At 47.1% G+C, this 25,752-nt stretch overlaps 6 protein-coding genes across 6 annotated transcripts; 5 read left to right on the forward strand and 1 right to left on the reverse strand.

Annotated features, from left to right (window-relative positions):
* Nucleotides 1-618: 618 nt before the first annotated feature.
* VC83_06894 (uncharacterized protein) lies at nt 619-5,206 on the reverse strand. The gene is made up of 4 exons (XM_024470478.1): nt 4,128-5,206; nt 3,933-4,066; nt 2,027-3,879; nt 619-1,979 (listed from the first exon to the last, which is right to left on the reverse strand). Exons 1-4 carry the CDS (start codon nt 4,189-4,191, stop codon nt 626-628), a joined length of 3,405 nt encoding a protein of 1,134 aa, XP_024322196.1. The 5' UTR covers nt 4,192-5,206; the 3' UTR covers nt 619-625.
* A 9,735-nt stretch (nt 5,207-14,941) lies between these two features.
* On the forward strand, nt 14,942-15,271 carry VC83_06895 (uncharacterized protein; the record flags this gene model as incomplete). Its single annotated transcript, XM_024470479.1, has 1 exon — nt 14,942-15,271. The coding sequence occupies one exon, from the start codon at nt 14,942-14,944 to the stop codon at nt 15,269-15,271; it is 330 nt and encodes a 109-aa protein (XP_024322197.1).
* A 669-nt stretch (nt 15,272-15,940) lies between these two features.
* VC83_06896 (uncharacterized protein) lies at nt 15,941-16,948 on the forward strand (the record flags this gene model as incomplete). Its single annotated transcript, XM_024470480.1, has 2 exons — nt 15,941-16,055; nt 16,107-16,948. The coding sequence occupies 2 exons, from the start codon at nt 15,941-15,943 to the stop codon at nt 16,946-16,948; spliced, it is 957 nt and encodes a 318-aa protein (XP_024322198.1).
* Nucleotides 16,949-18,583: 1,635 nt separating this feature from the next.
* VC83_06897 (uncharacterized protein) lies at nt 18,584-19,933 on the forward strand (the record flags this gene model as incomplete). Its single annotated transcript, XM_024470481.1, has 1 exon — nt 18,584-19,933. The coding sequence occupies one exon, from the start codon at nt 18,584-18,586 to the stop codon at nt 19,931-19,933; it is 1,350 nt and encodes a 449-aa protein (XP_024322076.1).
* A 1,233-nt stretch (nt 19,934-21,166) lies between these two features.
* Nucleotides 21,167-22,165, forward strand: VC83_06898 (uncharacterized protein; the record flags this gene model as incomplete). The annotated part of the gene is made up of 1 exon (XM_024470482.1): nt 21,167-22,165. The coding sequence occupies one exon, from the start codon at nt 21,167-21,169 to the stop codon at nt 22,163-22,165; it is 999 nt and encodes a 332-aa protein (XP_024322199.1).
* A 53-nt stretch (nt 22,166-22,218) lies between these two features.
* VC83_06899 (uncharacterized protein) lies at nt 22,219-22,929 on the forward strand (the record flags this gene model as incomplete). The annotated part of the gene is made up of 1 exon (XM_024470483.1): nt 22,219-22,929. The coding sequence occupies one exon, from the start codon at nt 22,219-22,221 to the stop codon at nt 22,927-22,929; it is 711 nt and encodes a 236-aa protein (XP_024322200.1).
* Nucleotides 22,930-25,752: the final 2,823 nt, after the last annotated feature.

Consider the following 25,752-nt stretch of genomic DNA (forward strand, 5'->3'; position numbering starts at 1 on the left):
TTACTAACTGTAACTAGATCCAACCCCGCAGCTGGTGTGGTGGATGGTGCTGGCCGAGGATAAAGTCGAATCCATCTATTGTAAAGCGTAGCCCTAAGGGTCTCACGGGAGTCCAGGGAACCAGGTCAGGGGGCAGGAAAGGATCGTATTGCTGTAGGGATTGGTCTCAAGAACAGCGAGGAGATCTAGAATTATAGTAACCTTGCTCGCTCACCTTCAATATCAATTTTCTCACCACATCCACGACCAATACTTAGGGCAGTAACTTCTTTCCTCGTTTGCCTAGTTGAATAATGCCATACTATGCCACCATAAGATACCCTCGCGCAGAAAGATGTATTCCCCCTTCCCCCTAGAATCAGCTATTATATATCCTCCCCATTGCGCCGCCAACCCCCCCATTCCCATACCTTCTATCCGTACAACCCAGACATCTACTATGCGTCTATCCAACACCCTCTTAGAAAAAATAACCCGTCCCTCCCACAAACGCCAACCTCCACAACACGAAAACAATCCTGGTACTCCCAAATCAACATTAAATCCCACCACTCCACCCCCCCAACCCACCCCAACTCCATCTCCTCTCCCCCCATCCACCTTCCCCACCCCCAGACCCCTCGCGTCACCTCTCCGGTATCACAGCCCTCGCTAGCCGTCCCCCAGCACTAACACGCTTCTGCAACCTCGCCTCCCTCGCCCTCTCCTTCTCCGCAGGACTACTACTAACAGCACCAGCCCCCAAAGCACCTGCCCCAGGCAACGGCGCAATGCGATCCCCTAGCTTCTCTCCCCTCCCAAGCTTAACATCCACATACAGCTTCGCGGCCCTAGTGAGCGGGAACGCCGGCAGCGCAGCCGGTACCTCGGCGCCATTCTGCACGAGCAACTCCGCGACCGGGAACGCGACTCTCTTCGGCTTGTCTGCTGTGCGCGGCGGCGCTGGCGGAAGCGATGATGAAGGAGACGCCGGATCCGCGGCCGCGAGGGCGAGGAAGACGACGTGCGTGGCGCGGGATTTGTCGGTTGCGTTTGGGTTAGCGCGGAGAGCGAGGGCGTATAGAACGGATTGGATCTCGTTCTTCTTGATAGCAGCTAGGAGCGTCTCATCCGGCGTACCGTAGCGGGATAGCGTGGGTGACAGCGGCGCGACGTACGCGCGGTCGACGTACTTGGCTGTTATGAACTTGAGGCGCTGGTCGCGCGCTGCTTGTGGGGAGGGCTTGAGCGAGGCGTCCAGACGCGCTTCCCAGATGGTGTTGGAGATGCGGTTGCCGACGGCGAGGAGGAGCTCGACGATATCGGCGGTGAAGGAGGTGATGTCGAGGGTTAGGGAGCGGACCTTTGAGATGTGCGTGCCGAGGGAGCGGTGGATTCCGCTGCACTCGATGCACATGATGATGGCGAGGTTGATGGAAACCCATTCCGTCTTGACACCGGATCCGCAGTCGGCGCACCAGCAGTTGCCTTGGTCGGCCTCGCGGAGGACTTGGAGTAACTTGTCGGGGCTCTCGTCGAGGGCGGCGCTGGATTTGCGCTGGTAGGCGGGGCGCGCCCCGACGGTGGTGCGGCGGAAGATGTCGTTTTTGTTGAGGACGGAGGAGTTGATGGATTGGTGAGCGGCGTGGCCCAGGGAACCGCTCTTGCCCGTTAGGATGGAGCCGATGTCGCGCCTGATAGAGGATCCTTCCTGTGGAGCTCTTGGGGCTACGACAATGTCCTGAACGCCTCGGCCTTCCATGGCGCTCTGAAGCGCGTTGTTGATGGCTGATATCCAGCTTGTCATGTCTTCTTGTGATGTAGACTGGTATACTCTGGTATAATGGGGAGTGATCACTTCGAAGCAGAACCGCCGCTCGGCATTCCTGGCCTCTCGAACAGATGCCAAGCGGAGGTCGATAGGGTCCATGTGGAGGTCGAGCTGTTCCTTCCAGTTACTGTATTCGGAAAGCTTCCCTTGGTCAAGGACGATCCAAAATCTACTGAATGTTAAGAGAAGCTCGTGCAATACTGTGGTAAAACTTACTTGTGCCAAGACTGCTTGTTGAGTCCCTTTGGATCGACATGGCTACCGGGCTTGCTCAAAGCCCACAAAAGTCCCTCCTTCCTCTCCGTACCAACTCTTTCGTTGGAGCTGCTGAGGCTGTAATCCTTCTCCTCTAGATCCCGGATTCCCTTGAATTTACTGAACTCTCTAGGGCTTGGCAGAGGTACACTTGCAGACGTAGTGGCTGGTTTTGAGCCGTCTGATGGCGCACTTTTTACGGATATCGAGAGGGGTGGGTTGGTAATGCCGTTCACAGTCGGTCGTAATCGTGACGCTGAGCTGTCTGCTCGTCCGATATCCGAATCCGAGAGATGAGCAGTATTAGAGGTACCTGCGGCGCCATTACTTGACTGCGGTGGGCGCGCCAACTGTGGAACAGTCTCTGGCTCGATGTAGGTAACAGTGCTCATTTCAAGGTTTCGTCGCTTTTCCTCGCGCTCTGTCCTCATGTACTGGAACTCCTTATCGGCCTCCTTGACTTCGGTGCTGAGCGCTTCAAGCTGCGGAAGCATTGCTTCCACCTTCTTCGCAGTGGTAAGGTAGTTTTTAGTTTGGCCATCGGCGTACTTTGTCAGATGCGACAAGACTTCTTGCTCTTTCCGTCCACCATGGAGATCCTGCATGAAGGAGGAATAATCAAACCGCTTCAGCTCGAAATTCCGCCGTTTAGCCTGGTACTTGGTATCGCTCTCTACCCGCTTCTTGTCTTTCATAGTATCCTGACGCTGTCCGAGATACCGCGAAACATACGAATAAAACTCCTTGCTCTCCTCCTCAAAGTCTCGCTTTTTGGACTCTGCTTTCTTAATATCTTGCTCATATACCTTGCTCAGAGGGTCTATAATAATTCTCTGTAAATTCTTAGTGTTCTGCTTCTCATAAAGCAATATCTCTTTCGCGATTTTGTCGAAGTAATGATCTAACGCTGGCTGCACCGCATTCGCGTTCGATGAGGATGCTTCCCTAAGAGCTTCCATGAACCCAGACATTGCATCATTGCATTCGATTTGCGCCATGTGGGCTGCCTCTGCCCGTTTAATGACCTTCTTCATGCGAGCGCGCATATTCCCCGTCTTCTGCTCCAACGACTTCATGGTCGCGCGGAACAGGGGCCCATCTTCAGTGGCGCTGAGATCTTCTCCAGGCCGCTGACACGAAACGTCCACTTTTGGTAATTCTAGCTTTCCTGAGCCAGACGACTGCGGCGGACCATCAGCTGGCGCTAGTATGGGAGATGGGATGTCTTCGTAGTCCTTTGAATCGAGAACGCTCTGTCGCGAGTCTACAGATTGTGCCGAGGGGACGCGAAGTTTCGGAGGCGCATTCAGCGCAAACAGCTGGGAAGGCGAACTTGGACCGCTGGGAAGATACTGGACGTTATGGACCCAGAATGAGAATGTCGCCAGAGTATTTAACCGGTGGGCTCGCTGGTCGTATTCTACGAAGCTGCAGCAGTTCCTCCAGCCGCCTCCTTTGTCCTCCGTGGGCTTCGGGGGCCTCCATTTCCACGTCCAGTCGAATGACACGGACTGGCTCCCCCCGGTTGCGTAGTCGCCAACAAGCTGGACATTCGCATTCTTGTGTAGATTCGGATCGGCATGGAACTCGAGGGTGACTAAGTTTTCCACCTCCTTGGCAGTTGATGCGGACACATATGTGAGTCCGTTGAGCGCCGTATCGACCAAGGCGTCGCGGGAAGAACCACTTCCAGGTGATGATGGCTGTTGTGACTGGCGTATGATGAGTGTGTATGTGAATGTGAGCTCCTCGTCGTTGTTGATCTTCACAAGAAAATTCGGCACGGCGGAGGAGGCGGGTGATGGGTCCGGGTCCTACAATCGAGAGGTCAGACATATCAAAGCGGAAGCAAGGGATCGTTCCGTACCTGAACATATTCAACGATGCTCTGATCGCTGGCGTCACGGCTCGCGCTGACCTTCGTCGCTGGGTACGAATTTGGCACGACATGGGCAACGACGCGGCGTTTCGAGTTCGTCACCGCAAGAGATGCGATTGAGACTAAGCGCACAAATCTGATTAGCATCGTCACATATCTACTGTGGCAGGATATGAAGCTTACAGCGAGACTGATCCCTAAGGTAGAGAGCAGCGCCATCCTCCGGTTTGCTGCTGGTAACTCCCATGATGAAAGGCTACCCCGCCAAAGAAGCAGGGGCGGTCGTGCAATTCGCGGACAAAGGCGGTGGAATCGAGGGTCTAAAAAAATGGCTGGGCGATGTTCTGGCATCGGTGATTATGAAGTATCCAAGAACAACATATATATCGAATGGGCGATGATGGTTGGGAGGAGTGATGGCGCAACAGCCTGGAGGGACGTGTTGGTCGTGACCAGAAGTTCGCGTGCGGTGCGGGAGGTTCCCCAGATGGGTCTTTGAGCGCCTAAAAGTAGAGTAGCCTCGAGTAGGCTACTCTATAAAGTCGTGTAGTGATTATAATTGGCCGACACAGCATAAATTAGAAATTAGATGTTGGTTTCATAAAGATGTTGGTTCTTTCTTCTCTTCATCTCTTTCATGCCTTGCCGATGCTACGCATCGACGTTGTTCCTGAATCTGAATCTGAATCTGAATCATACAAAATACATAGGTTACAGCATGAGTAACTTACATACATGCAGGGCTCTTCAAGGGATTTATTATTCAGCTACTGACCCACAGCATCTTTGCAAAACGGCGCATGGAACAGTACAGTACGTATTACATTACGTATTATCGACTTCAACGACAACGACGCAACGCTTGCTTGTCGATCACCAACGGGCGATGAGAGACTGTGCCGCAAGGCCTCATTGTTGGACGCCTAGTTTAGGATATGCCATGCGCCTCATCCAACAAATGCCTTCTGTACGCTGGTGACCCAGAAGTGCTCGTATATGAATGAGTGCGTGTCTGTCTTGTGGGCCAGCCAGGTGGTTGTCTGTCAACTGCGTCTCATGATTACGACGACTTAAGCACAGTGTAGGCTTCAGCGATACTGGCAAGTTACGACCAGGTTGCAGAAAGTAAAGCGATACTGGCAGAATGCAAGGCTTACAAAGGTCATACAGAGCCATCAGGCAAATGTGTTTGTTTTAGTGCGGAATATATGGATACGACTATGATTATAATTATAGAAAGATTTCCCGTCTGATATGCAGAGGCAATACACGTGGATCGCACCAACTACAACACCATCACCAACATCATGGTGCAAAAAAGGTCTAAAACTGCTCAAGAGCTTAATTTACGACTGTTGGAAGCAGTTCAAGGAGTAAAGACTGGAAATTTTAAATTAGCTTATGCTACAGCACAGGCTCTTAGTCTCCACCCTAATACTGTAGCTACTAGATTCTAGGAGAGGTTGTAGAGGAAGTATGCTAAAATAAATGCTAGGTCTTCTAGGTGAGTTAGGTAGATGTACTAGTTAATTGACCAACTTGGCAAATTAAGCTCTTAAGTAAGCTGTTACTTAAGAGCTTAATTCCTAAGTCTTAGGAGCTAGGACTTAGCTAAGCTAACTAGTAGCTTAGCAGACCCTGTTAAATCGATCAGCCTAGTAAACCTAATTAGCTAGGTAGCTTAGCAAAGCTAACTAAGCTAACAAAGCTAACAGAGCTAACAGACTTAGAGCCAACTTGCTTAACACTAACAGAACCAAACCTAGGTAAGTTGACCTAAATTAGCTAGTAGATTAAGCTAACTTAGGGGTTTAGTAGATTAAGGCAGCCTAAAGCTAGCTAATTTAGAGTCATCTAGCTCAAAGCTACTAAAGTTAAAGCTATACAAGATAGAGCCAACCTATTCAACTAGAATATATTATAAACCTTCCTCTAAGTAAGTCCTAGGTTCTATGTGTTACGGCTAAGTGCTAGTGCTATGGCTAGCGCTTACGGCTGCAACCTCACATGATGGATAACATTGGATATCATGGATATTATGTTATCCATGTTATCCACAGGGATCCATGGAATATCAGGTGATGGATAACATTGGATATCATGGATATTATGTTATCCATGTTATCCATGGATATCCCTTTGGCACGATGCCACTATATAAGTAGATAGTATTTCCTTAGATAGGAGCTTCGTGCTCAACTCAATATAGTATTCTTTACAATACTGTAACGTGTTACTTGGAAAGCCTTTGTGTTTAATCCCCTGCCTCCTCTGTCAAGTCAACCTTACTCAAGAAACCTCTGTGTTTTCTATGGTTTAGAAGTCAGCGTTACACTATGCTTTATTTAGTGGCATCTACACCTCTAACTTATGCTAGGGAGAAGGGTAGAAGTATAAAGGATAAATGGAGCTATAAAAGAAGTTCTAAAGGAGTGGTCTAAGGCCTATAAGAGCCTTATAATAGAGCAAAAAATCAAAAACTATGTTAGGAGTAAGCCAAATATCCTTAGATCATTAGTGCACATAGATAATAGTTTAGCTAGAAGCTAAATATATTACAAGAAGTTAGACTATAGCCTATGTTCCTCTCCTTAAGAAAGGTCTTGTAAACAACCTATACTATACCATTGAATATAGATGTAACGCTACTTCCTATCTAATAGGATGCATAGAGGTTTCTTACATAAGGTTTAACTTAACAGAGGAGGCAGGGGATCAGACACAAAGGCTTTCTAAGTAACACATTATAGTATTGTAAAGAATATTATATTAAGGAGCACAAAGCTCCTATCTAAGGAAAAACTATCTACTAATATAGTAGCATTATGCTGTCTAGTCTATAGACCATGTAGGATCAGTCATGTCCTATGACCTCCTTATGACTTATGGATCCTGTCTGGTCTATAGACTATGTAGGATCAGTCTGTAACGCTGACTTCTAAACGATAGAAGACACAGAGGTTTCTTGCATAAGGTTGACTTGACAGAGGAGGCAGGGGATTAAACACAAAGGCTTTCCAAGTAACATGTTACAGTATTGTAAAGAATACTATATTGAGTTGAGCACGAAGCTCCTATCTAAGGAGATACTATCTACTTATATAGTGGCGCCATGCCAAAGGGATATCAAGGATATTTTGGATAACATATCCTCTGCTACCCATCATGTGGGGTTGTGGCTGTAAGCGCTAGCCTTGTGACTCACAGGTCACATTACTAGAGCCTAGCCCCGCTAGCCCTGTAACCATGATGTCACGTTACCATAGCCGTAACACAGTCATGTAGTCCTAGTCTCATGACCATTTCATAATTCTTGCGTAACTCATGCGTGACTTATGACCACAGCCTTTTAATGGGTTAGGTCAGTGGCACTTGCCCCTGTGACCTTCCTATGACTTACACATTCCTTGTCTTAGCGCTACTAGTATGGGCTGTAACAGCTGTAACAACAGACCCCTTTAACCAGTTACCTAAGCTCTAACTATGACACTTAGCTGTTACATATACATAAGTTAGAATGGATACAGGAATACATTAAAGCAAGAGAAGCTGCCTTTTCAATTTCAAATATTAAGTCTATATAGAGAGGGTTAGGTCTTAAGCCATTCTAGCCATAATGGGTCATAAGAGCAGCAATACTACCACCTCTAACTTTTGCTACACCTTAAAGGCCTAGGACTCCTATAGAGCATGACATTTTTAAGAAAGTGTTCTAGACAAGTAGTCCTCTAGATTTTAACACCCTCTAAAAAGTGAATTCTATGCTCTTAAAGGGCTTATAAACACTCCTATAAAGTTATACATCCACAAGCTTATAGATGAGACAGAGAGTCTTAATACACACTACATACTACAGAAGAGAGAGGTTAATAACTTACATAATATAATGCAAAGGAGAAGGGCTTAGAAGGGCAAAATAGCAGTTTTGAAGGGTCAATTTCATGTGTCTACTAAAGAATTGAGGTTCAAGTGATTGAGGCTGAAGCAGCTACAAAAGCTAATCATGCAGCTACACCTCCCTCAAGAACTCTCACTTCGGGGGCCACACCTCTTTCCAAGAGGTGTGGTGCAGCATTATAGATGTGCAACGTTATAGAAGTGGGGCAGATTTGGATTATGTAACCATATACTACAATAACACTTCTATACTATACCTCTCTGTATTCTCAACAACATGTAGCACAATATGCCTAGGGTGCCATTCAACGAAAAAACAGAAGCCCAAGTACAAGACATTCTTGAAATGTGGCATCGCGACCCCACTTGTTCCCTCTATTCCCTTGCAAAAGAGCACAACTGCCTTCACTTATATCCGCAAATCAAACATTGTTACAATGGAATCCCAAGTGTTGCAGGACAAGGAGGACAGAATAAGGCATTGAGCAGTGAACAAGAAGCTGCTCTTTTGAAGTATATTGATCAATGTATTAAGTTTGGGTTTCCTGCTTTACATCGAATGATCCGACAAGCTGCACAGTATATGCTCAAGCAAGAAGATAGTCATATACAACTTGGACCACAATGAACAACTCGATTCCTACACCGAAATTCACACCTCCTTCATCTTGTGAAAATTGCTTCACTATCTGCAGAAAGAAGAGCAGCAACAAGCAAAGACGATATCCTCGCATGGTTTTCCCTACTTCACGACTGTCTTACAAAATACAAATCCATCATGAAGATATTTGGAATTTCGATGAAACGGGATTTCGAATTGGCTGTTATAAGAGTACATTTGTGATAACTCATATACAACAACACAAGGCATATATACCATCTGCTGATAATTGAGAGTCACTTACAACTATTGAGTGTATACGTGGTGGAGGTAGATATATTCCCTCTTACATGGTTGTTGCCGCTCGAGTTATTTCCTCAAAATGGATTGCTACAAATCTCGACTCTCGGATTACAATTACAGTTTCTGATTCTGGCTATACAAATGATGAGATTGCTTTACAATGGTTGAAGCATTTTGATTTTTATTCAAAGGAAGGAATAAAGGGAACATATCGACTTCTCCTTCTTGACAGACATCTCTCTCATTTAACAAAAGACTTCATTGATTATGCTCTTGCAAATCAAATTATCCCATTCTGCCTTCCACCTCATTCAACTCATTTACTTCAGCCACTTGATGTTCAAGTTTTCCAACCTTTCAAACACTATCATTCGCAAATGGTTGACCGATCTGCAAGAACTGGCGATATGACATTTGACTGTGTTGAGTTTTTTCATGCATTTCAAGAGATGCATGATCTAACCTTTACAAGAACTACAATCCTCTCTGCATTTCGAAAATCAGGCATTGTACCATTTAATCCAGATATACCCCTGCAAAAGGTTGTTGAATTCAAGCCCTTTGAAATCAACATTTCAAGTTCATCACCAATACGGCCAGAAGATACAGATTCCTTTCTCTCCCAACCTCACAAAGAATCAGATTTTAGCAATACTCCACAAGATCCAAAGAAGCTATTACGCCATGGAGATTATCTTCTCCAAATCTTTGATATAGAAACTACAACTATAGATCAATGGGAATCACTTCAGGCATTTATAAAAGGAGCAAAGGTAGGTATATTTGCAGGAGAGCTTGCACATCGTGATCTCGGTTCAATTTATTCTATATCTCAAGCAAAGACAAAGCGGAAGAGAGAAGGAGGATTCCAATTGCAAAAGGGTGGAGAAGTTACTGTTGCAAATGCTCGGGGATCAATTAAATATAACAAGGTACAAGAGAAGGAGAAGGATGCCCTAGCTCTTATACGTCTAGTTAAAAAGAAGAAGCAAGAAGAGGCAAAGCAAATAATAGACGAGCATCCTTATATTCTTGATATTGCACAAGCTGCAAAAGAGCGTACAAAGCAGGTTGCAAAGCAGGTATCACATTGCAAGAAATTCTCACGGCAGTTATGGGTGGAAATACGGATGTACCTAAAAAGCAGAAAGTAGATACAGTCAAATGCCGCTAAGACGATGTTCACTTAGCAGATATATTCAATTGTGCGATATATTTTCTCGCACCGAATCAAAACACCATATATTGTCCGATATTCAAGATAATCATCATTCTGCCTCCAATTATCATATTATCCATCAACCAATGTGTGTTTCTTGACCTTCAGAATGCCTCGAAAGCAGCCTATTCTACTCAAACAACGCCGTGCCCTTCGTGCCTGGGCTCGGAAACAACATCAAAAGCCAACTCAAAAGCAGTGTATCGAATGGTTCCTCCAGCAATATAACCACAAACTTAGCCAGTCGACAGTCTCTGAGTCTCTCAGCCATCACTTTGACAGCCTTGACGAAGCTCCTCATACCAACAGAGCACGATTACGAACTGGAAACTGGCCTGAAGTCGAAAAGCTTCTTCTTACTTGGCAACTTCGAATTGAGTTGAATGGAGGGTTTACAACTGGTGATCTACTTCAACAAAAGGCGCGACAAATCTGGGAACGCCTTCCACATAACGACAGCACAGTCTGCCCAGACTTCAGTGTAGGCTGGCTTCGACGATTTAAAGAACGACATAATATCAAAGTACGAATTCAACACGGAGAAGCAGGCTCAGTTCCAGAGTCTGCAGAAGATGAAATGAAGGCATTACGAACAATTGCAGGGGAATACTCAGAGGAAAATATCTATAATATGGATGAATCAGGACTCTTTTGGAAGATGATGCCGTCTCGAGGACTTGCTACTCAATCTCAGGCTAGATTAAAGAAGGATAAGACTCGGATCAGTCTTGTATTTTGTGTCAACGCTTCTGGAACAGATACACTTCCAGTCTGGATCATTGGAAAGGCAAAAACACCGCAAGCTTTACGAAATCTTAGCGTTTCAACAATGGGTGGTATATGGAGATGGAATAAGAAGGCTTGGATGAATACAACTATTATGGGCGAATGGCTTGAGGCGTTCTATCGACATATTGGCACTCGAAAAGTTCTCTTTACAATGGATAACTTTACAGCACATGCTGCTGCTCTTGAGCTTTACCCCCCTCCTTCAAATATTCATATTTGTTGGCTACCAGCTAACAGTACCAGTCGATATCAGCCTCTTGATCAAGGTATCATTCAATCTTTCAAAGCTTATTATCGACGACAATGGCTTTCATATATGCTTGAAGCCTTTGACAACAATCAAAATCCTATGGATACAATGAATCTACACTTAGCTATTCGATGGATTGTACGAAGCTGGAACAACTTGGTTACAAACACAACAATCTACAACTGCTTTCGAAAATCAACACTTATTTCAATGCCAATCCCTCTTCCTACAACTATTACCCCTCTGTCATACTGACATTTGTTGCACTCAGTTTGCTATCAAACTCAAGAGCAAACTTAGAATCTCCTCCTCAAACCTACAAGTCACCATACATATCTTGGCTTATCACACCAACAACAGAAGCAATACTACTCAATGATTGCTGCAAACTCTTCTACTACATCTGTTTATGCTACATACATCACAGCATATTATTTGGACACTCATTGAACAAGTTATTAAGAATATCTCCTCCTTAAGGGGGTGGGCCAATACTACCACATGGCATATCTCTACCAACTAGAGGCCTAGGAACATGAACGATAGCTCTAGAAGCTTCTACAACCCTCTATGATTCATTACACGTCATCGCTCCTTAGTTACCCACAAGATTGGTTAAGTTATGACATAATTTGTCTATAGGTACTCTGACCTTGGACCTCCTTTTCACTTCCTATAGGCTAGGAACCCAAGAGATGGTTCTATGGGATTCTCTTACGTTCACTACATGATGAGCAAGCTAGTTGTGGGTCGCACTTGATTTCTAATACATTTACCAAGCCTGGTTAGTCATGGAAAGTCATGGAAAATGAGAGAACTACACTCCTTTGGCATAAATAGGATTGCCCTTTCCTTAAGAAAGGGCAAGCAGACAATACAGTAAATCGACTATCACATACTTCCACGTCTTTTCCACGCTTCCAAGCATTCATCTTGTTACTCCTTGTTTCTGAAAAGTCAGTGAGGTGTTAACCTCTGACTTACCCCTGAGTTCCCAGACTCAACATTTGTTGCAACTTGTCTGAACCACTTCACTACATCACACACCTGATTGCTGCGTTGTGGAATAGTCTAAGCTACAACCCTTTGGCTCTGTTTTCTAAGACAGTGTGTTGTCTTAGTAAATTCATCCCTTCCTTGGGTGGCTAGATTCTCACATCTGGTGCACCCACCATTACACCCTCTTGGAATCGGAGAGCTTTATGACAAGGTAATTAGAGCTGGGAACATACAAGATGTCATGGCAATATCAAACTTTCTAAACCTGGAGGCAGAGAAGGATATTGTCATACTGACATTCGTTGCACTCAGTTTGCCTATCAAACTCAAGAGCAAACTTGGAAATCTCCTCCTCAAACCTACAAGTCACTATACATATTTTGGCTTATCACACCAACAACAAGAGCAATACTACTCAACGATTGCTACAACCATCTATGATTCATTACACGTCATCACTCCTTAGTTACTGGGCCGATATTACCACATAGCATATCTCTACAACTCTCTATGATTCATTACATGACATCACTCATACTACCACATGACATATCTCTACCAACTAGAGGCCTAGGAGCATGAACGATAGCTCTAAAAGCTCCTACGAACTCTATGATTCATTACATGTCATCGCTCTTTAGTTACCCACAAGATTGGTTAAGTTATGACATAATTTGTCTATGACATAATTTGTCTATAGGGGTACTCTGACCTTGGACCTCCTTTTACTTCCTATAGGCTACGAACCTAAGAGATGGTTCTATGGGATTCTCTTACGTCGATAGGCTACGAACCTAAGAGATGGTTCTATGGGATTCTCTTACGTCGACTACAGTTACCAAGCCTGGTAAGTCATGGAAAGTCTTGGAAAATGAGAGAACTACATTCCTTTAGCATAAATAGGATTGCCCTTTCCTTAAGAAAGGGCAAGCAGACAATACAGTAAATCAACTATCACATACTTTCACGTCTTTTCCAAGCTTCCAAGCATTCATCTGTTACTCCTTGTTTCTGAAAAGTCAGTGAGGTGTTAACCTCTGACTTACCCCTGAGTTCCCAGACTCAACATTTGTTGCAACTTGTCTGAATTGCTGCGTTGTGGAATAGTCTAAGCTACGACCCTTTGGCTCTGTTTTCTAAGACAGTGTGTTGTCTTAGTAAATTCATCCCTTCCTTGGGTGGCTAGATTCTCACATCTGGTGCACCCACCATTACACATATACAAGGTGGGATGGAGGAATTGGGACCAGAAGAGGTTTTAAATGAGGTCTTAGAGGAGCATCTAGGCCAAGGCAGTACCCAAGATGATGATGAAGAGGAGGAGCAGCTAGAGCAGCCTGTATTTACTATACAGAGTGCTCGTCAAGCTCTACAAGTTCTGATTGGGTTTGCTGAAGGTCAAGATGCTCTCAAGGCAGAGCATTTATGAGGGTTGGAGCGTCTAGAGTCTATTCTTGATGCTTTAGATCAGGATAGCAGGATACAGTCACGGCTAGATGGGTGGATGATGCAAAATTCAGTATAGCGATATATCCTATACAGTAAAGCACCGTTATAACGATTCTTGATTAAGTGATAACTTCATTATTGCGATATTTTTCCTGGTCCCGACAACACCACCATACAATTACTGATTATCACGATATCGCAGCTCCCTTCCTGAATATCGCTTTATCCGTGCTATGGTGCTCCTATTCAGACCTTGAAATGACGAAACAATTTTCAATAACTATTGAGCAACGCCGGGCTCTACGCAAGTGGGCACATCAACAACACCTGAAGCCTTCTCAAAAGCAATGTATCGAATGTTTCTCTCAGAACTATGGCCATAAACTCAGTCAGTCAACAGTTTCCGAGTCTTTAAGCTCACATTTCGAAGATCTAGACAAAGCTATACAACCTACGGGATCATGACTACGAGTTGGGCAGTGGCCAGAAGTAGAGCAACTCCTTATTATATGGCAGCAACGAATTCAATCGCGTGGAGGCTTTACAAGCGGTGATATACTACAAGAAAAGGCTCGAGAGATTTGGCAACAACTACCGAACGACGATAATCTACAATGCCCAGACTTCTCAACTGGCTGGCTCCATCGATTTAAAGCACGATATCATATCAAGGTCCATACAAAACACGGCGAAGGAGGCTCTTGTCCAGAAACAGCAGAGGAGGAAATGAAGGCTCTATGAACTATCGCTGGTGAATTTCAAGAGGAGGACGTTTATAATATGGATGAGACAGGCCTATACTGGAAGATGATGCCGTCTCGAGGGCTTGCAACACAAACGCATCCAGGATTAAAGAAGGAGAAAACTCGAATGAGCCTCGTCTTTTGTGTTAATGCTTCTGGAACTGATCGCGTACCTGTGTGGATGATTGGACAATATAAACAGCCACGCGCACTTCGAAATATCGATATACCATCAATGGGAGGGCAATGGCATGCGAGCCAGAAGGCTTGGATGAATACAACAATTATGAGCGAATGGCTTCACGCTTTCTATCGACATATTGGAACGAGTTGACAAGTTCTTCTTACGATGGATAACTTCTCAGCTCATAACACTGCTCTTGAGCTTTGTCCTCCTCCAACGAACATACGTATTTGTTGGCTTCCTGCTAACAGTACTAGTCGATTCCAGCCCCTTGATCAAGGCATCATTCAATCATTCAAATGCCATTATCGATGACAGTGGCTCTCTTTTATGCTTGATGCTTTTACCTCAGATCGAAACCCACTCGAATTGATGAATCTACACTTTGCGGTCCAATGGATTCTACGGAGCTGGAATCATTTTGTCACAAATACAACAATCTATAACTGTTTTCGAAAATCTACACTTGTCAGCATTCCGATTGCTCTTCCGATTCCAATTACTCCTCCAGGTATCAACAACTCTATGAACAAGTTACACGAGCTGGCAATATTCATGATGTTATGGCAATTTCTAACTTTCTAAACCCAAGCGACGAAGAAAGGGATATACAAGATGGGACACCAAGCGAGGACGAGATTCTACAAGAGGTTATTGATGAGCATCTAGGTCTTCAGCAAACTCAAGATGATGATGAAGAAGAGTTGCAAGAGCGCTCTTTACATTCTGTGAAGAGCGCTCGTCAAGCACTCCAGGTTCTGATTGAGTTTACTGAAGAACAAGAGGCTCTTCAATTGGACTATTTACGAGGCCTCGAGCATTTAGAATTCGCTCTTGAGGCATTAGATCAAGAGTCACAGGTGCAGAGTACGTTAGATACTTGGATTACATAAGAATCAATATAGCGATATTATCATTATAACGATATATTCTGCTGGCAGCAAATACATCGTTATAACGGTGCTTTACTGTAGTACGAGATGATTTGTTGGCACCGAATACACCGTCTTAGCGGCATTTGACTGTAGTTACATAATCCAAATCTGCCCCACTTCTATAACGTTGCACATCTATCTTGGAAAGAGGTGCGGCCCCCGAAGCGAGAGTTCTCGCGAGAGGTGTAGCCGCACGATTACCTCCTAAAAGTCGAAAATTCCAGCCTAACCACGCCCTATAAAGCCTGTAATTGAGGAATTAAATGAATATGATGATGAAGATGAAAAAGAGCAATTATATGATGATGATTTAGATAGATGACTTAGGATGGTAATTAATGAATATTTTCAATTTTTTTAAGCTGTTAATTGATGGTTTGATGGTTTTGATGGGGTGGCCAACCCCACCATGTCGGTTACCCAACTCTGTCGGTTACGCCTCCCACCAAGATGCCAAGATCCGATAAGAACAAGCCGAGGTAGATCGCTAAGTTACACGGTGCCGACTACATTTCCGTGCCGCGACTAGAAGAAGATGGATTTTATAGCACTCTCTTAATTACACTCGTTCTTCATATACCCTCCTATTCCTATACACGGCGTTTGCGATAGACTTACACATTGACAATGGCGTCTTCTTACGACTGGGCAACCACCACCTTCGCGGAAGCCACCGCAATCAAGGCCATCGACTCTCACACCTACGAGGGCAACTTCCCCTCTGACTGGTCTATTGGCATAGGTATGTCCTCCCCTCTCCTCCAGAACCTCACAATCTAACCCCTTCTCCCAGTCCCCAATGGCGGCATCGTATGCGGCAACTTCCTCGCCGTGGCCAAGCTGCACTTCGCCACCACCCTGAAAGCGCAGAACCAACCCCACACCATTGCCTTCCACACCGACTTCCTGCGCCGCACACAGGAGGGCCCCTGCCTCTTCAAAGTGACCGACGCCAAGCTCGGCCGCCAGACCTCCGTCATCCACATCTCCATGTCCCAGGGCCGCGAGGAAGTCGTCGGGTACCTCACTCAGTCCAACCTGCACACCGAGGACGGGCTCTCGCTCGACACAGGCTTCGAGCTGCACCCTGCGCCGCCACCGGTGGACCTTGTGAAGCTGAAGGAGGACAAGGACGAGCACTGGGAGTGCAGGGCGGAGATGCCGTTTGCGAACTTCAGGAAGGCGGTTACGAAGTTGCAGTTCCACTTCCCCAGGGCCGGGCAGCCGCACAGGAGTATCGGGGATGAGTGGGTGCACCTCAATACCGGGGAGAAGATCACGAATCAGTCGCTAGGGTTTATCGCGGATATGTTCCCGATGCCCGTGGAGTCGTTCCGGGAGAGGGAGAACCCGTATGATAGCAATGATGCGGAGAAGGCTAAGAAGAAGCTGGCGATCTACTGGTACCCGACGGTGCTGCTTAATATTGAGTTTAAGAAGCTGTTGCCGGAGGAGGGCGTTGAGTGGCTGTTTAGCAGGTGCAAGACGAAGCAGATTAAGAATGGGAGGATGGATTTAGAGCTTACTATTATGGATGCGGAGGGGGATATTGTGGCGCTCAGCCATCATGTGTGTTTGGTGCTGCCGGCGGCGAGGAATATTGCTCCGAGACGGGAGGATGGGAGCAAGATATAGAGAAAGATGTATATCGATGACATTTGGGTGTACATATATAGATGGTACAGGATGTATTTACGAGACAACGTAGAATCACTGGTAGATAATATAATACAGTGGAACCTCGATTTGGTATCTGATAGCGGATTATCATGAGTTGTGTATTTTTGTAAGAGGATTCGTATTTGGAGATTGTATTAAGGAAGAGACTACATACATGGGAAACCTAAAAAATCCCAGCGGAGGGCATCCTGGGCCTCCTTTAGGCGCAGGCTGCTCAGGCTGCTCCTCCTCTTCGTCATCATTTTTAGAGTTCTGATGCCCAAGTTGCCCCTCTATTATCTTCTCAAGTAGTTCTGTAGTCTGTCTTTCTACTGCTCCAGCCTCTTCCACAGGGTTTAGAAAGTTCGAAATAGCCATTGAGTCTGTAATTGATGCTATAGTTATCGCTTGGTTATAGAGTTCTTGTATTCCAGTAGGTATCGTTATTGTCAGAAGGCTAATTGGATTTGAAACAAGTGTAGATTTCCGGAAACAGTTGTATATCGTAGTATTTGAAACCTCTGTATTCCAAGCACGAATAATCCAGCGAAGAGCGAGTCGAAGATTCATAAGTTTCTGTGGATCTTGATTTGAATCGATAGTGTCGATTATAAACTGAAGCCAATGTTGTCGATAATAAGCTTTAATATTTTGAATAATTCCTTGATCAAGATGTGAAATGCCGTCCATCGTTAAGAGTATTTGCCGAGTAGTTCCAATATGCTGATAAAAGGCTTGAAGCCATTCGCTCATAAGTATTCCAGTCATCCAAGCCTTCTTGTTCGCTTTCCATTGTGCCCCCATTGTTGGTATATTAATTCGTTGTAATGCTCAAGGTGCTTTTGCATGGCCAATTGCCCAAACAGGGAGTCGGTCTGTTCCAGTAGCGTTGACGCAGAAAACCAGGGAGATCCGAGTCTTATCCTTCTTAACACCAGATTGGAGCTGTGATGAGAGGCCACGTGATGGCATCATCTTCCAGAAGATGTTGGAGGCTTTTGCGTGTGACCGGGGATCGTAAGAGAAAACAGCTGCGAATCCCACACGCTTTATGGCAGGCAGAATAGGGGCATAGATTATCACTGTACGTAACGCAGTACGTAGTAATAGAATCAATTGACTAACTAATATATCTACGGGGCCTACGTACTATTTGTAGGCCGGCCTTTGGCGCCAGCTCAGGCCCCGAGCTGGCCCTGTGTCCAGCTGTGCTGGAGCTGGCGGCGATCCCGGTGTGAGGCAATTTCATACTTAGCATTAGTCAGCACATCACGAGCCATTCTTATGGCCGGTCTTCGGGACACATAGAACCACAATATCATCATAATCGCCTCATGAATAACAGCCCCTTGCAATAATCGTGACAATTTGGGGGTCTTGCCCGAGAGCAAGGCAGGCGCAAAAGTTACGAGGCAGAAGAGTTGAGCAGAATCGCGCCAGAGAAGTGCAGTGTGAGGAACGGTGCAGTGTGCATCAGGAAGCAGTGAGAAACAGCAGTCACAGGGTCAACAATCGCAGTGAGCGGTAGAAGATCAAGTCAAAAACGGTGCAGGAAGCAAGAACCAGCAAGGGAAAAGACATCGAGCCAGAGACAGAGCAGCGTTGCGGACTATGCATTCATGCACGCCAATTGTCCATCATTCACATATTGATTGCGAGGTGCCAACCAGTATGGCAAGTGCTCCAAGCAGTCAGGAGCGCTTACCTCAAGGCGTCCGAAAAGGGAAGAGTGAGCCAATTCGGAGAATGGTGATTGGTTGTTGGTACAAGCGAGCCAATCGAGACTTGAGAATTGTCAGCAGAACCAGACTGAGAAGGCACCACCTGATGTTGGAGCAGCCAACGGAAAAAGGAAGCGTGTTTACTCGAGAAGACTTAACAAGATCATCATCAGAGTCAGATGCAAGCTTTCAGAAGATAGGCAAACAAACCAAACGTTACGGCAAGTCTTCAGGAAAAAAAGTTACAAAACACAATCAAGCAGTCGAAAGAATCATTGAGTGCATGATTCCGAGAGTACTGCAAGTTGTCGAGAGAGGAATTCAACTGCTTGTGGCTAGTCTTCAGAGCCAGCAAGTAATTCAGTGCAAGTGTAGCAAGCGGCCAGAGACAAGAGAGTTTGTACCAGCCTCAGACATTAGAGCTCTCTCGGAGTCTGGCGAAAGCGACACAAGCACCTTAATGGACAGTGAACCAACGGCACCTCAAGTCCCAGTGCCAGAAACACCCATTCAGTTTACACATTACCGAGAAAGATCCCCGTCTCCGGAGTCAGTTTCAGAGTTTAATCCTGAGCCGGAAATCAGTCAACTGTCATTCCCAGAAGCGTTTCTGGAATTCTTCAACATGTCCGCGTACCCAAGCGGAGGGCCTGCCACAAGGGCACCAGGCGATCGTCAAGCTTTCCTTGAGGAAGCTCGAAGGATTAACAGACGAGACCTAACGGTGGAAAAGTTTACAAATGCCCCCGCCCAAGACATCCAGGCGTTTGTCGATTCCATCTCATGGAAGCATGGGATCACCAGAGCTGAGTGGGACAACATGTACACAGACAGCCAGAACGAGTTGGATGAGATGCTTCTGTTGTATCTATACCAGAAGCTGGACGGTGAGCCTGCGCGCTGGTGGGCAACATTGACGAAGGATGCCAAGATCAATTACAAGAAAGTCACGACCATGTTGGTGGCACGGTACGGCAAAGATGAGGCTCGTCAGAAGAAGAATTTGCGACACAGAGTAGCAAATGAGTTGAATGGCCTTCGTCAAGGAAATCGGAGTTTGGGCGACTACATCGCATACGCCAAAGACTTGCATTTACGTGTCACTCCTGAGCAAGAAACCATTCTCATCGATAACTTCATTAACAACCTTGCTGACGAAGGATTCGCTGACATGTCCGTGGCTGGTACTCCCAGGAGGAGATGGATTTCCTCCAAGTTATTGATATGGCTATCAATATGAAGGGTCCTCGATATGTCGAAACAAAGCCAGCACATGAGGATACGGCTGAAGACTCGCGCAATGCCAACCGATTGCTACGCAGCCTTGCGAGTGCAGTTGAAAGAAATGCCACAGGATCTTCGAACTCTTATGGACAGTCTTCCTACGGCCAACCGTTTCAGAGATCCCCTTCCCGAGGAGGTCGCAATAGGTCCGCACCGCGTGGTGGATACCAGCCTCCCCAAACCGAGTATCAGGAGCACCAACCATATGGCCGTGTGCGTCAGCCCCAGCCAGAGTTTCCGCCCACTCAATCGTCTCAATCACAGTTTCAAGTTGTTCACTACGAAACGCAAGGGCAGTCCACTGGAATGAATAATTCTGCTCGAGGAAATCACCAACCGAAAGGCGCCTCTTCCTCAGGTCGGAACCAGAATGCTTCGCACCATCCGCAGGGCCCAGAGCAATGGCCGCGATCTCGTCAAGGGGGATATCAAGGAGCACCACAGTCACAGCCACAGTCAAATACCAAGTCTTCGATTCAGTGTTTCAATTGTGCTAGGTACGGCCATTATTCCACTGATTGTACATATGCTCGTGCCACGTTTGAGGAACGGCAATCTGCAAGAGATCAAGCATCCACCGCGCGCCCAGCTCCAACTCCGGGCAGCTCTGACGGATACCGCGCAAACAATATGCAGCCAAGACCTATGGATGCTCCCCCATACGGAGGTCGAACAGCTGGAAACGTCGCCCCAGTATCCGCCCTTACATGGGAGGATTATGACACCCGCAATGTCAACGGGGTATCTCTCATGGGCAATCGGTGGGATGATCGTGATTATGACCCAAGCTGGTATGGCCAAGAAAGTGACTTCTCTGGGCCCGGACAGCTGTCGTTTTCAGGAAGTGTGCATGTGTTTCGCGAATCAGAGAATCAACATGAGGCGAATGCTGCCCCTGCCGAAGTTGCTATGGCAGAAAAGCGCAAGGCCCCGCGCGCTCCTCATGATGCCCGACGTCCTGAATCTGCGCAAGTTCCTCTTGTGCCAGGCGTTCAACGGAAGCCCCGATCTAAGAAAGGAACAGGAATCGAAACTCTTGTAGGTGCTCGACCAATCCGCGATTGGTGAAGAACCACCGTACAATGTGTGGAAGGATCTCCACGAGCGCAGGCCACAACCCGATATATCATACCCCCAGCTCATAAATGTGTCCTCAACGATTCGTGCTCAGATCGCATATGGCACGACCATGCAACCTCGTGAGGAGACGCCAGTTGAAGAGCAGTCACAGACACAACGAGGGGACGGTCGGCCACCACCTCCAACTGTGTCTGATGAAGTGGATGGTCTCGAGAGACCTCTCGCGAAGATGCGTGCGCGTCGCATCCAAGATGGTGTTCTTGTGCACAGTGCGAGTGAAATCAAGGCGCGCGATCAACCTCGCCAGAATGCTAACTGGTTGCGATTTGATCAAGGACCTCCTCCTCCATGTTTTTATACAGCCTGCCGAGTCCGTTCCATTGAACAAGACAACGAAGACTTCGAAATTTCACAAGTGTTGTTAGATGGCGGATCTTCCATTGAACTTATCAACGCCAAAGTTGCAGAGCAGCTAGATTCACCATGGCATCAGGACACCACGGGTTTGCGCATGCGAACAGCAGATGGACCTGTACATGCATTAACGCAATACGTTTTACTTCCTGTTAAGGTTGCTGGCATTGAATGGATTCTCAAATTCTTCATTGTTTATGGCACCACGAGTTACAACATGCTCCTCAGCAGAGGCTGGCTTCACCAAGTAGGAGCCATAGGTGACTATTCCACCAACGACTACTACATTTTTGACTCTGCCAAACGCCCCCGCAAAGTTCCTAAAGTTGTCGACGTTCAACCGCCAGTGTCACTTCGAGTTCACCTTGATGCAGATCAACACTTGGGTCATTACCGAAACTCGGGAGGAGAACCTGAACACTCGCTCAAGTACCCACTAGATGCTTCCATTCCTCTCGAAGCATTCACCACGGCGCCAACCCTTCCACAACCTGCTTCACTTGACAGTGATGATGAGGACGACGATGCACGGATGACAGAACTCGCAGAACGATTTGCGAAAACCGCATTGTTAGAATCCACTCATCCTGAGTACGAACAGGAAGATCCGCGCATTGCACAATTTCTCGCTGCGCTCAAGCAGTCGGGAAATGGGGACGGGGACAGGTACCCGGAGAACCTGGTTCCCCTCTAAAACACACCCTCCGGAATGGGCATCATACGGGCCATGGTGATGGATGTGCGCGCATGTCGCGATGCCGGGACCGAGCGGGGGAAGTGGGGGAGATCAGGGGTGAAGGTGGGGAAGGATTTTCGGAGGTATGGCCAGTGGATAAGAAGGGCGTGAAATTACATCGTCGGCGAGTGCAAGCTCGTATGAGTGCTGGAGAACATTTTCATCGCCAGACATTGCAGGCTTACCAACGAGAGGAAGAGCAGCTTCAGGACTGTCATACACAGGGCGGGTATTTTTATAGCAACGCAGAAAAGAATCGAAGCATGCATGCTGTCTCCGCTGCGGGGAAAGCGTCAGCAACTCAAATCAAACCTGAGAAAACAAGGTGGCGACCAGCGATTGCACATACTGCAGGAGTACCTGTGCATGCACACCAGGTATCATTACTTGAGCGGCGACATGGAATGTTGGGACCGCGAGCTGAAGTGGCGAAACATATTTTGTATCATGCCCTTGCGGGCGAGGCCACGGCGTTGATACCTTGGGCCCCTGAAAAAGAGGTCCAAGAGGAGGATCCCCACGATAGTTCTCAGAACCAGAAATGTGGAATTTCCCAGCCTCTTAATTTGGAAAAGCCGAGCAGTTATCAGGAAAGAAGTTCAAACTCCAAGGATCAATCGTGTCATGCAGCACAAAAGATCCCTGTCACGGAAGCCGAAGAGCAAGCGGCATTCGCTCATGAAGACAAGTACTCTTTTCCAACTACAGAAAGGCCGGCATAGTACCGTCGAAGACTAGCCGTAGTGTCGACGGCTGAGTTGTTAGCATGGGTTGAACAAAACACACAGTTGTTTGGGGATCTTGTGTCATCTCCAGCCGACAAGCAGCTTCTTGGACAGGTGCTGTATACCTGGCGTGACTTATTTGTGACAGATGTCCGCGACTTGCCAGAAACCACACTCGTGGTACATCGCATCCCAACACACGCTCACATCCAGCCAAGGAAAGCAAATTTGAAAATCTACTCAGACGCTGAAATTCGTTGGCAGAAATCAGAATTTCCGAAACTCCTTGAAGCAGGCATAATACAGCCTTGTGAGTCGCCGTGGGCGGCACGTTGCCGCTTTGTGCAGAAATCTTCTGGGGCGTTGCGCATGACGCAAAATTTCATACCGCTCAATGCCGCAACCATTAAGTCGAACTACCCTGCTAGGAGAATTGAGCCGCTGTTGAGAATGATGAGCCAAAGTTTCTTGAAATTCATGTTCACGGCAGATGGGAGTAACGGCTATTGGGCTGTACCAATAGTGCGCGTAGATCAGTACAAGACTGGTTTTATCTCCAGTCTGGGGCAATTCTGCTATAGACGCATGGGGCAGGGCTTGACAGGATCTCCTGGCACCTACTCCCGTCTCAAGGACATTCTCACTGGCCCAGTCCCAGCTCCTGATGCAGAACCAGCGTTGTCCGATGCCATGCCAGGTGTTGCGGCCTTTTCCCACTTCGTTGACGACGATGGAGGGGGAGCCGATACATTGGAGCACCTGGCAACATTCTTACATGAGCATTATCTGCCGCGCCTTGCCTGGGGCCGTATTAGGTTGAACCCGCAGAAGGCAGTTTTTGGGAGTAGCAATATCAAGATCTTGGGACATGCTCGCACACCAGACGGTCTTCGGCCGTCCGCTGCGAAAGTTGATGCATTCAAACATTGGCCAGAACCAACAGAGCCACGAGAGTTGGAGAGATTCCTCGCAACGTTGCCATTTCTAAAGGTCTATGTCCCTGGGCGAGCTGATTTGTCGAAGCGCCTTAAATCCGCGATTGTGACAGAGCCCGGAACAGTCAAAGATAAGGCAGGGAAGACTGTCCGCAAGCGAGTTCCTATTGCATTGAACTGGACCACGGAGCATGCGCTCATCTTCAAGGCGTTGAAAGATGCTGTGTGTCAGACATGTGTGATCGCTGGTAATGAAGATCTCCAATATCATTTGGCGACTGATGCCAGTAAGACCAGCTTAGACGGGGTGCTCTATCAAATTGTCGACTCCAAGGAGTGTGTAGTAATGTTTCTCTCATACCAACTCACTGAGGCCCAGTCACGCTGGCACACAACAGAACGCGAGGGTTTCGCGGTATTCAAATGCGTTGAGGAAGCGAGCTGGCTTTTGCAAGGTTCCAAATTCCCGATCCGTGTTTACACTGATCATTCCGCGCTCCTAACTGTCTTGAAATCTGATGATCCGCACGGGAGAATTGCGCGGTGGCAGTTCTTTCTGTCGAGGTTCGACATTGAATATGTCCATGTTCCCGGTCGCGAGATGGCAGTGGCCGATGGCCTGAGCAGATACAACAAAGTCGCCATGTCCCCCAGGGAATCTGTCAACAGTCGCTTATCATTCTTTGATGTTGAATATGGGTCTGACGAGGAAGTTGATCTCCCTGTACTGGCTGCGGAAGTCCGACCACAACCGAAGTGGCCGCCCCAATATGCCCCCCTTGATCCCACCACGTTGGGCGCTCAGGACATTCTTAAAGGCTGGGAAGCCTGGGTTGATGATCCTTGGTATGGAGATGTGGTGAAGTACAAGGCTTTGAATGCATTCCCTCTTCATTGCGAGCTGAATCCATCTCAGCGGCGCCACCTCCGAAGACTTGCCATAAGGTTCATCCTTTGGGACTCTCCCGAGGGACCTCGCCTCATCTATGTTGAGAAGAATGGCGCGAAGTCCAGGTGCATTCAAGCGAACGGCGTAGAAACTGAACTCCGAGTTCTCCACAACGTACATGGGCATTTTGCTTCTGGTATCCTTCGCAAAGAAGTGGTCGGCAAAGCCTACTGGCCGACCCGCATGCACGACATTGAACAATATTGTCGCTCTTGTCCAATGTGTCAAATGGTGGGCCCTCTGAGGCCGTCTGAGGGAATTACCCCGATCTTCGAGCTTATGCCGTGGGATATGCTCGGTATGGACTACATTGGTCCCATTTTCCCAGTCTCTAGGAATGGTAACCGGTACATAATCATTGGTGTGGACTATCAGTCCAGGTACGCGCTGGGAGACCCGACCGCAGCAGCTGACTCCGCGTCCACCATACGTTTTCTTGACCGACGCATTGTGACCCCGTTTGGTTCTCCACTTACACTCTACACGGATAATGGATCCCATTTTACGTCGCCCGCTGTGCGCCAGTACTGTGACCGCGAGGGCATTCAGATGGTGCATGCCCCTCGGTCCCATCCCGCATCAGTAGGACTCTCGGAGCGATTTGTTCAGTTAATCTTGTCCGTGTTCCGGAAAATTTTACAGACTCAACCAAGCCTACTCGAGCAATGGGACGAGCTGTTACCGCACGTCTTCAACGTCCTAAATACCAAGCAAGTGTCTGTTCATGGATTTTCTCCCGCAGAATTGCTCTTTGGTTTCCAGCCTCGCTTCACGCCAGAAGACATTGCTGTTGATCAAGCTATCCGGAGAGAGGTCATTTCTCGACCTGATTTTGTCCCTCGTTTCGATGAAACTCCAAATGTGTCTGCCGTTGCTGTCCGTTTAGCCAAGATTGATGAGATGCGAGACACTGCCAATGCTATTCGATTGCGCCGT

This window comes from Pseudogymnoascus destructans, assembly GCF_001641265.1.
Source record: "Pseudogymnoascus destructans isolate 20631-21 unplaced genomic scaffold scaffold_17, whole genome shotgun sequence".
Lineage (NCBI taxonomy): Eukaryota > Fungi > Ascomycota > Leotiomycetes > Thelebolales > Thelebolaceae > Pseudogymnoascus > Pseudogymnoascus destructans.

Bases quoted from the DNA above. Each gene is read 5' to 3' on its own strand.
- VC83_06894 (XM_024470478.1), bottom strand. From the start codon at position 4,191: ATGGGAGTTACCAGCAGCAAACCGGAGGATGGCGCTGCTCTCTACCTT. The intron at 4,067-4,127 runs GTAAGCTTCATA...TTGTGCGCTTAG, and splicing joins CCTTAGGGATCAGTCTCGCT to TCTCAATCGCATCTCTTGCG. The intron at 1,980-2,026 runs GTAAGTTTTACC...AACATTCAGTAG, and splicing joins AACAAGCAGTCTTGGCACAA to ATTTTGGATCGTCCTTGACC.